Here is an 11483-nt window from a genome sequence, read left to right on the forward strand (position 1 = left end):
AAACTAGAGCTTCCCTATGACCCTGCAGTTACACTCCTGGATATTTACCCCAAAGATACAGATGTAGTGAAAAGAAGGCCCATCTGTACCCAATGTTTATAGCAGCAATTGCCACGGTCGCCCAACTGTGGAAAGAACCAAGATGCCTTTTAACGGACAAATGGATGAGGAAGATGTGGTCCTTATACACTATGGAGTATTAAGCCTCCATCAGAAAGGATGAATACCCAACTTTTGTAGCAACATGGACGGGACTGGAAGAGATTATGCTGAGTGAAATCAGTCAAGCAGAGAGAGTTAATTATCATATGGTTTCACTTATTTGTGGAGTATAACAAATAGCATGGAGGACATGGGGATTTAGAGAGGAGAAGGGCGTTGGAGGAATTTGGAAGGGGGGTAAACCATGAGAGACTATGGACTCTGAAAAACAATCTGAGGGGTTTGAAGTGGCGGGGGGGTGGGAGGTTGGGGTACTAGGTGGTGGGTATTATAGAGGGTACGGATTGCATGGAGCACTGGGTGTGGTGCAAAAATAATGAATACTGTTATGCTGAAAATAAAAATTTAAAACATTTTTTTAAAAAAAGAGTCTTATGGTGTGTATCCCTCCTGATCCCATCCTTTTTCAGTTTTCCTTTCTTACCCCTGACAACCCCCTGTCCTGCATCTCAAAATCCTCATATGAGAGAGATCATATGATAATTGTCTTTCTCTGATTGACTTATTTCACTCAGCATAATACCCTCTAGTTCCATCCACATCATTGCAAATCGCAAGATTTCATTTCTTTTTATGGCTGCATAGTATTCCATTGTATATATACCACATCTTCTTTATCCATTCATCCGTTGATGGACATCTAGGTTCTTTCCATAGTTTGGCTATTGTGGACATTACTGCTATAAACATTCCAGTGCACATTCCCCTTCGGATCAGTTCATTTGTATCTTTAGGGTAAATACCCAGTAATATGATTGCTGGGTCATAGGGTAGCTCTACTGTCAACTTTTTGAGGAACCTCCATGCTGTTTTCCAGAGTTAAAGCCTCCATTTTTAATTGCATCTCATGAATAGCCTTTTGGTTTCAAGTTGCTTAGATTTCAGTTCTTCTATTTCTCTGGAAAGGGATTCTCTAGTGTCTTTGCTTTTTCAAGCTCAGCTAATGGCTTTATAATCATTCTAAATTCCAGTTCTGATATCTTACTTATATCTGTACTGATTTGGTCCCTGGCAGTCATTACTGCCCCTTGTTCTCTTTTTTGAGGTGAGTTTTTCCATCTTGTCATTCTTCCAGAAAGTAATCATCACTTTTCTATTTGCAGACTTGCAGGAATTCTTTTCTTAGGTGTCTGGTTGAGTTCACAGGTGTTCAGAATGTTTTGATAGCTATCTAGCTGAATTCCTGAGACCAGACAAAACTAAAGTCTCCTACTTCTCTGCCATCTTGAAAAGTTTCCCTATAAATGTATCTTAAAACACTGAATCTTATACTTTATTTTTTAATAAGACTTTATGTATGTATTTATTTATTTATTTGATACAGGGAGAGAAAGCACACACATGCCCATGAGTTGGGAGGAAGAGCAGAGGAAGAAAAAATCTCAAGCAGACTTCTCGCTGAGCCCAGAACCCAAGGTCAGGCTCGATCTTCACAACCCTGAGACCATGACCTGAGAAGAAATCAAGAGTCAGACACCTAACACTGCAACACCCAGGCACCCCAAATTACATACTTTAATTGAATGGATTATATGTAGGTGAATTATATCTCAGAAAGCTGTTAACATTTTAAAAAATACAGTATTTAGCAACCTAGTCACCTAAAATATATATTGAAGTAAAAGGATGGAGATAGATATAACATGGTAACATTAGTAAAAACAAACAAAAAACACTAGAGAAGCTATATTAATTTCAGAAAAGACAATCTTTAAAGTGAGAAAAGCTATCAAGGATAAAGGGCATTATATTTAATAAAGTGAATTCCAAGAGACATAACAAATCTTAATATCTATGCACCCAACAAAAGAGAATCAAAATACCTGAGGTAAAAACTGATAGAATGATGAAGAAAAATAGAAAAATCCACTCATATTTGGAAGCTCTAACAGCACTCTTTCAGTAACTGATAGATCAAAAGCCATCTTAAAATCTATTCTTCAGAAATTGAGGAACCTCTGAAAGTTAATGAACAACTTCATTAGACTGTTGACTTCATGACTCTTAGTTTCCCAAACATTTATTGCTAATTATTAAAAGAAAAATCATAATTTTGGTAAGAAGGACCTAACTTAGGTTTAGTGACCATATTCCCTAGTTGTCAACATAAAGACAAAACAAAACCATGTCTTTATTCTCTATACTGAAAATACATATTTTACTGCTATTGAGGTTTATATCTATCAACTTGAAATTAAAATATTATTAGCAAAATTTAATTCAAAATTCAACATTAATATGAAATACTCTCATAAATATAAAGGAGAAGGGGAAGAAATATGTCTTTTAGGTTCTCTCTCACTTAAACTTTCTATTTCTTGAATTTCCGGAGGATTCTATCACGAATTTGCTTGGTCTTGACACTGTAGACAATGGGGTTCATTAGGGGTGGGACCAGCAAGTAAACATTGGCCATGAGCACATGGACAATTGGGGAAGCATTCTGCCCATAGCGACGGATCATAGAGAGCCCAATCATTGGTATATAGAAAGTGAGTACGGCACAGATGTGGGAGATGCAGGTGTTGAGGGCTTTCATCCTCTCTGTCTTGGAGGCTATACTCAATACTGTGCCAAGGATGAGGATATAGGAGAGGAGAAGAAGCAGTGAATCAAGTCCCATGGAGCAAATGACCACCATGAGGCCATAGATGCTACTCACTTGACGGCTGGATACAGTTGTTTTTATGAGGTCCTGGTGTAGGCAGAATGGGTAGGAGAGAATATTGACAGGATGATATTGAAGCCTCTTTAGGAGGAAGGAAGCTGGAAAGACCAGAGCCAAGGCCCTTCCAGCAATTGCCAACCCAATTCCAATGATTACACCATTGGTTAGAATGGCCACATAGCGCAGGGGCTCTCGGATTGCTACCAAGCGGTCAAAGGCCATGGCCAACAGCACAGCTGACTCAATAATTGAGAAAACATGAATGAAGTACATCTGGATCAGGCAAGCATTAAAGGAGATCTCCCGGGCATGGAACCAGAAGATGCTGAACATTGTAGGTAAGGTAGTTGTGGATAGGCCCAGGTCAGTAAGAGCCAGCATTGATAGAAAGTAGTACATTGGTTGGTGGAGGGAAGGCTCAGTTCTGATGATAAACAGAATGGTAATGTTTCCCGATATTGAGGCGGCATAAACCAAAAAGATGGGGATGGAAATCAAGCTATATCTGCTTTCAAGGCCTGAGAAGCCTGTCAGGAGGAAGCGAGGGTACAAGACAGAGCTATTGAAGACAGACATCATGGTGATGGAGGTGCCCTCAATCTAAGTGGGAAGACAAGAACCTGCAACAATTCATGTACAGTCAATATTGCAAGAAGAACCAATGCTCTGATGCATGCTGCTCTGCATAGTCTTTCTAGTCATTCCTTTGTTCATTATATATAATTACCACCCACATTTATTATCTTCCCAATTAATCTATTTCATCACTGTACATTTATTGAGAATATATTTTATAAAAGGAAAACTGCTAAAAATGCTGAAATGTAGAGAAATATATAAAAACAGAATTCAAATACTTATAGCCTAGTAAATGGAGAGATCTAAAATCAACGTAGTAGTTTAATACAAACGCCTACAAAACATAGAAAGAGGAAGTTAACTTGACCCAGAGATGTCAGGGAAGATTTAATGAAGGCAGATTTATTTATTTATGACCTGATTCAAGATCTGAACCCAGTCTTGAATTAGGCCTTCAATGACAAATATAAAATAAAGGGAACAAAAAGCTTTGTTGGCTATTCTATGCTGATTGAAAACCAGGTAAATGCAGAAAGATGTTAGCATTATACATGTAAATGAATGCCACTGAGCAAAACAGTAGGATAGGGTGATTTTCAGATAGTTATCAGAGTGAATATTGAATAGAAATGGACCAGAATTTTGAAGGAATTTGTGTATAAATATAAAGAACTTAGACTTAATCTTAGAAGACACAATATAGTCATTTTAATAAAAAGTAAACAGTATGACCACATTTATATTATATTGCCATCAAACTAGAATCATTGATAAGAATAGACTAAAGTTTGGCAATAGAAGGCAGGGAAATCCTTTAGAAGGTTATCATAGTAATATTTAAAAGTGGATGAAAGTAAAATGTGGGATGATAAAGGATAAATAGATATAAATGTTGCATAGGGAGAAAAGATACTGGTTGATGATCATATGGTAGGAATGTGAAAAAGAAAAAATAAACAAGGCAATTTCAATTATTTGGTAGACTGTGGTGTCATCTATTGAAACAAACAAGCAAAAATTCAAGAGGACCTCATGAAGAACTTGTGAAACTAGCAGGTAAGATTAATTTAATTTTATTAGGATAAATTTGAGGCATGCATGTCAAGGGAGCAATGGTATATTGGGTTCCATAGGGAGTTGTGGAAAGGGAAATTACTCCTACTCAAGGAAATTTGGAATGATGCCTAATAGGGCAAGGATACACAGAAATGCATTCTTAAAAAAATGAAAACAACAATAACAAAAAGAACACCTGACATTTTATATTAAGAGTGTTAGAGTTTTAGTGCCCAGGGCTCAGGTCCCAATAGATGGAATGCACTGTAGAGAACATAAGAGGCAGAAGTGACCAGGGACTGGGGAAGATGAGGCATTATAGAAAAGATCCCTAAAGACTAATTACTTAGACATTATGGCCACCCAATTCCCATTACTTTGGACACTAAACATAAATTCTTTTTCTACTTAGCATATTTGATGTCACAGTTTTTCCAAAAGTCATGTGACCCCCAATGTATCTTGCTCCACCAATACAATTACATTCCATAGTTTTCTCTGACAGACATAATAAAAATAAGTAATTCCCTCACCCCCTACAATGACCGCAGGAGATTTTCCACTTTGCTACCATCTTCCTTGCATTTTTGGAGAGAGAACAATGAAGAGAAGAACTGCTTTACATATCCTCATCCTGTGATGTATACACTATACTATTCATAACATATTGGGCAATGCTGGTCTTTATACACCTCTCTAATTATCCTAGCTTTTTATAGTCACAAACTTCTGGTCTGCTTCAACATCACTTGAACAATAACTGTCATCATGTTGACAGTTGAGCACACTTATTTTCTTCTTCCTTGACACCCTGCCTCAAATCTTTCAAAATCTTGAGACTTCATCCTGGCCACATATGCCAAGTCTTCCCTCTGAGATCACTTTCTCCTATTACTTCAATTTAAAGACTCCTCTGACGTAGGATATTCATAATCCATCTTCCAAAAATGGGTCTATTGGATGTAGACAGGTGCTTTCAGTGTTACTCTTCTAGAGTCAGAGGAAGTCTAATGACAACTGTCATTCTCTATCTCTATCACTTTGGACAGATTAGTAAACTTCTTTGAGCATAAAATCTGGGAACCATATTACCTTACTTAAGAGATTATGTAAGAAAATGTAGCTAAAGTTCTTGCACAGAGTCTGAGACATTTGGGCTTAAGTGAAGCAAAATGTTAATGGAGATACCAAAGTACCCACAATTTTAAGTGTACCAAATTTAAGTGTAACAGGAATCCAAAGGCAGGTGTGACCTGGAGTATCTAAGTTATCACTTATAAAAACACTACACTTCAGGGCTTCTCTTGAGAACTATTTTGTCAAATTTCTTTTTGGCCCATAATACTGCCAAGAGTGTATGATACAGGGGAGAATGAGATAGAGGAGGTACTCAAGTCACCATGAACACTATCATCATCATTTTTAATGGTATAATTTTTAGTTAATATCAGATACCAATGTTTCAAAGAACAGAGATTTCAGTACGTCGTTCCTATCATGTGTACTACCTATATCTGGAGATGAGTTTACAATGGTATCCCATCCTAGGGCTCTTTTGATCAGCCTTTGAAGATGATACTCTGGCTCACTTTGGGGGAAATGATACTCTATACCTCTGACTTATCCTAAAGCTGTGAATTTGCATGAGCAAAGACTGGTCTTACATCTTGACTTATCCTTCTACTTCTTGGATTCTTCAAAGTATTAAGTACTTATAATTTCTTGCCCATTTTGCTCACTTTTGAACCCTTCCTTTAGGCATACCTGAGTCCTCAAATGTGGACAGCCATCCACCCTGCTACAGATTTGCTGGACTCCATTCTGCCAGGCCAAGGGAATTGTTGCAGGTAGAGAAATCCACTGAATATGGACATAAAAGAAGACTAAAAAGCACAATGGCAGGTAGATCTCCAAGGAAAGTATAGAGGTCCTGAATGAGGCATCCGTTTCTCCTTCAGCAACTCCAGAGCCAAGATAACATGTTTGCTTTCAGCATCTCTGACTCTACCCAGCTAGGTGCTTTAGCCATATTACACTTCTTGGCTTTAACTACTTTAAACTGCATTGCCCCTCTTGACTAGCTATCCCCTCAGGAACATTCTTTTTTTTTTTCTTAATGTAAACTTCAGAGAGGATAAATGCCACTGGAGATTTTATTCCTGCTCAGACAAAGGAGATGATTATGCCAAATTCCCAAACTGGGACTCCAGATTTGCTAGCAACTGAGCAGTGTCCTTGGGATCCTCTGATGGAGTAAAATAGTGAATTTAGTCAGAATAGTGTACTAGAAAAAGTCTGTGCTCTGAATAAAAGACAAAGGCAGCAGTTATTTACTAGCAGTTGAATGTTGGGAAAATTACAATAGTTCCTTCTTACTTTAAAGTGGTTTCACTTTATGTGGTTTCAGTTACCCAAGATCAATTGTGGTCTGGAAGCAGATGATCCTCCTTCTAAAGTATCATCAGAAGGTCAGTTGTGGCACAGGCTTCAGTGCACTAGAAATATAAATCATAGCTTCTTTCCTCATTGCACTTTATTTGGTGCCTTGATCAAGCCTTCTCTGAAATAACCTTCTTCTAATGTGGCACCAAAAGGAAAAAAAAAAAAAAGATGAAAATAAAAAACAGACAAATAGACCAAAGAATAATTAACATGTGAGACATTCAAAGGCTCTAAAGATACACGAGAGAAGAGAACAACACAGAACCAATATCTGAGGGACAATGGCCCAGAAATTTCCATCTGAAACTAGTGTTCTGCAGATTATCAGGAATTTATGTCTTTCTTGAAACCTTATTTGAAAGTTTTATAGAAAGAAAATCCCAGGCCCAGATAGCCTTTTTGTTTGAAGATTTCATTTATTTATTTGAGATGGAGAACACAAGTAGGCAGAGAGGCAGGCAGAGAGAGAGGGGGAAGCAGGCTCCCTGCCGAGCAGGGCTCAATCCCAGGACCCCAAGATCATGACCTGAGCTGAAGGCAGAGGCTTAACCCACTGAGCCACCCGGGTCCCTCCCGGATAGCATTTTTAATGAGTAACTAAAACAGAAAGAAGAAGAATAATAGAAATCCTACATATGTATTTCTAGAGAATATAAAAAGAGGGATCACTTCTTCATGATTTTTATGAGGCAAGTATAACTGTATGCCATTACCAGAAAATGACATCACAGAAAACAAATATCAAAGAGCAAAATACTCTGCAAAATTGATTATGAAATTCGAAACCAAATATTAATAACTGTAATCCAATGACTACATGCACATGCGTGCGCATGCACAGACACACACACACACTCTGATCCTGTTGGATTTTTATGATAATACATAATCAGTATTAAATTTAGTCAAATAATTTTTCTTCATCAGTCTGGAGTAACAAATGATTTTCTCCTTTTTGCTTGTTTAAGTCAAGCATCAAAGTTGTTTTACATGCAAAAATCACACAGTATAATTAACTATATGTAATATAGTGAATAAGGCATATATAGAAAATATAGTGAGTATAGTAGATATAAAATATACTGACTAAAAGGGATAAATCACTTGGTAATGTAGATTGATAAAGAAAAATATTTGACTAATACTGATAATCCTTATTAAAACATATTAAACTAAAAAAAGTCTTGATCTGATTTTAAAAACAAAAATAAAGTTGATGTCCAGTTTCTTCTGGTTCCTCATGTCCTAACAATGAGGAAAAAACTGAACAGACTGAAAATCAACCATCTCTTCTTGGATCCATGAGAGAAAGGACACAGGGCAAAACAGCACCACCAAGAATAGAGAGTCAGGGAATATAGGGAGTCACAGCTTACAGAGTAGAGGCTCACAAGAAAGATGGCTTCAGGAGACACCACTAGTGTAGGAAAATCTGAACCAAATTAATAGGTTACTGGAACCTCAGCGTGGACAAGTCTGACAGTTAAAATCCGCAGGGGGACCCAATAATGGCAGAGGGTGGAGAGGAAAATAACGTGATATTTGCCTCCAGAAACACTGGAGAAAATTTTTCTCATGCTCCAAGCATGGAGAAGGGAAAGGGACCATTTTGAAATATGCCATTGCTCTCTGTTCATTTTCATAAGGCCTTAGGAGAAATTAGTTAATCAGGGCCTAACCTGCTAGAGTATTAGCATCTAACTGACCTTAGGAAAGCAAAATACCCAACTCCAGCCCTCTCTAGCTTGTCCATGTGGGAGATGGAAATACCCAACTCCTGTCCATGCTAGCTATTCTATTTAATCTAAGGCAGGAGAATTAAAACAAAACAAAATAAAACAAACTAAGAAACAGCTGTGAAGTTCAAATTTCAGGCGTATAGATAGTCTCACTGAAAGACTGAAACTTAATCATAAGACTATAGGATACTTCTGCCTACCCCCACATATCTTCATGTATATTAATAAAACCCTATTTAAAGTAGTTCTTTTTACTTGGTACATCCTGTCCAGCTATTAGGGGAGGGAAGAAGCTTCCTAAAAGGCTGAAAATATAATTTGAAGAAACAGAACAAGCATCAGAACTAAGTATGACAAGGATAGTTGAATTATCAGACCAGGAATTTAAAAACCTTATTATTAATTAACATGCTAACAACTCTAATGGATAAGGTAGAAAGCATGCAAGAACAGATGAAATTTCCTTTTCTCAACCTAGCCAAATGGAAGCCTCCACAACCCTTTTCTGTCTATACTTAAACACAATGCTTAGGAGTAGAGGAATAAGAATTATGTACCTTCTCCCAGGCTCAGACACTGAATTTAGCCTTTTCTTAAGGCTTAGAATAAAAAATCATGGCTCTTTGCTCTTACTTTGTTCCACCTTCCTGCACAAGGATGTCTCTGTGAGAATTAAATTTCATCTTTCATCTTTATCACAGTTTTTCTGGGAACCTCTCATCCCAGGGTTTCTAAGAAAGCAAACTTTGAAATAAAATTTAGTCTGCAATATGTTTCAGATAGAGAGTCCTTGGGATAAACACCCTAAGATGAAGAGGGATAGAAGTAGAATTGTCAGAAGGAGAAATTGAGCTGTGAGTCATATCTGATGCTATCTATGGTCCATACCACAGAAGGTTCTAGGGGTAAAATTGTCCAAGTGAATTGTTTTGCACTGGCCAAAAAGGTCAGGGATTTATACCTTATATCTCAGTGGTTGGATAGGTCCTGACCTTGGGTGAGGCTCATATCTGCAACTGAGGAAATTCTTGAAGAGGCTAAAAGGCAAAGGCTCTTTACTGACGGCCCTTCCAGCAGCTGAGGCTACAAATAGTTTATTGAAGTGGGATCTGGGCAGGAGCATATCCATGGCCATTACAACTCATTTCAGAGTCATTTCTTTTCTTAGGTAATGTGAGATAGTTCGGGAAAGTCTCAAGTTTCTCCTGGAGATGGGGGTATATTACTAACACATACTCTTTCTACAGTCTTTTTTTGTTTCATTCTACCTCCCCTTCCTGGAATACCTTACCCGGTGGGGTGCTGGTAAATGCTTAACAACCAACTCTCTAGGAAAATGTTTAAAAGCTTTGGTATATAGTGTTTACCTATTTTTGTTGTGTATTATATAATGTATACATAATGTATTTCCATCATGACCAGTTTCAAACTACCAATGTTTTATAGAACATGGATTTGGAACAAGATATTGCACAACTGGCTTTCATAAGCCAAAGAAGCTAGCTTCAGCACACCACTTTCTTTCACATTTAGTCTAGATGGCAAGAATGAATTTGACCCACTAGACACAGCCAAAGTGTCAATTGCTTCAATCTTTAATAACAATATTGTACTATTTACTTATTTCAATGATAGCATCTGTTAACTTTAATAATCCTTTTATAAATGTGTCTCTGCTATTAAACATTAATTCTTTAACATTAAGACCATGCATTCTATATTTTACATATCCACAGTATTGCAAGCAGTGAGTGCCGCAAAATGTATTTCATTTTTCTCAGTATGTTTTACTTGGATGAACAAATAGGCAATATCATTTACACTTATGAGTACACTTATGATGGTTGGGGGTGGCCAGCCCGAGAGTGTTGTGTTAGTGTAGCAGTCATGATAAATAGTAAAATATCACTAATGAAAGCATATGTGTAAAGCGTATTAGTGAAAAAAGAGAAGTCACAGGTTATTGACAATAAAGAAACTGAGAAAGACAATAATACTAAAGATCTACATAGAAATGTAGAACAAGAGGAGAACATTTTTATTAAAAGATAATGATGGCTATTCTGCACAACTCCCAACCTACTCACTGAGGAAGACATGAAATTCTGTGCTGTTGAACAAAGAATCTATACATATGCCTCTCAGGCTTTCTGGAGCAACTCCCATGTGTCTTCTTCAGTATTTGCTGATAAACTGAAGAAGCTGATAGACCTGCAGCGGCCAGGGGAGAAAAGACCTATCACTGTGTGATGATGAGGTGAAAACTTAGTTTAGAGCCAACAGCCACAGTAGAAGTTCAAAGTTTTGTCAAAAAACTCAATTTCCAAACTTGCCCCAAGAAGTCAGAAATCTTTTCATTAAAATATATGACATTGAGAGACACAATATGGGCAAATGAGAGAGATTTATTCCTGCATCCTAAACATGAGAAATTATATAAACAGCTACATTTTATGAATAAAATTCTATTATTGTCATTCATAGTAATAATTTAATGATATCAACAATTTTGTAGTTTTCAAAAGTAATCTTTTTTACACACATTGTCCCTTGTAAGTCTCAATTATTTGGGGCATAGAAAAGAACATACTTAGCACAATTTGGTTATGAAAAATCTGAATCTCATAAGGGTTGATGATTAACTGAGATCACATATCAAGGGAGTGAAAGAATTATATATTTAACCTGTTGACCAAGACCCAAGTATTTTACTTCTCATCTACTCAGACAGCTGCCCCAAGATTTTTTCAGTGGGAAATCTTGAGAATATAGGTTAT

The 11483-nt window shown here is 37.1% G+C and overlaps 1 protein-coding gene across 1 annotated transcript; it reads right to left on the reverse strand.

Annotated features, from left to right (window-relative positions):
* Positions 1 to 2533: 2533 nt before the first annotated feature.
* LOC132011690 (olfactory receptor 51G2-like) lies at positions 2534 to 3469 on the reverse strand. The gene has a single exon (XM_059390662.1). The coding sequence runs from the start codon at positions 3467 to 3469 to the stop codon at positions 2534 to 2536; it is 936 nt and encodes a 311-aa protein (XP_059246645.1).
* Between the last annotated feature and the right edge of the window lie 8014 nt (positions 3470 to 11483).

This window comes from Mustela nigripes, chromosome 1, assembly GCF_022355385.1.
Source record: "Mustela nigripes isolate SB6536 chromosome 1, MUSNIG.SB6536, whole genome shotgun sequence".
Classification (NCBI taxonomy): Eukaryota; Metazoa; Chordata; class Mammalia; order Carnivora; family Mustelidae; genus Mustela; species Mustela nigripes.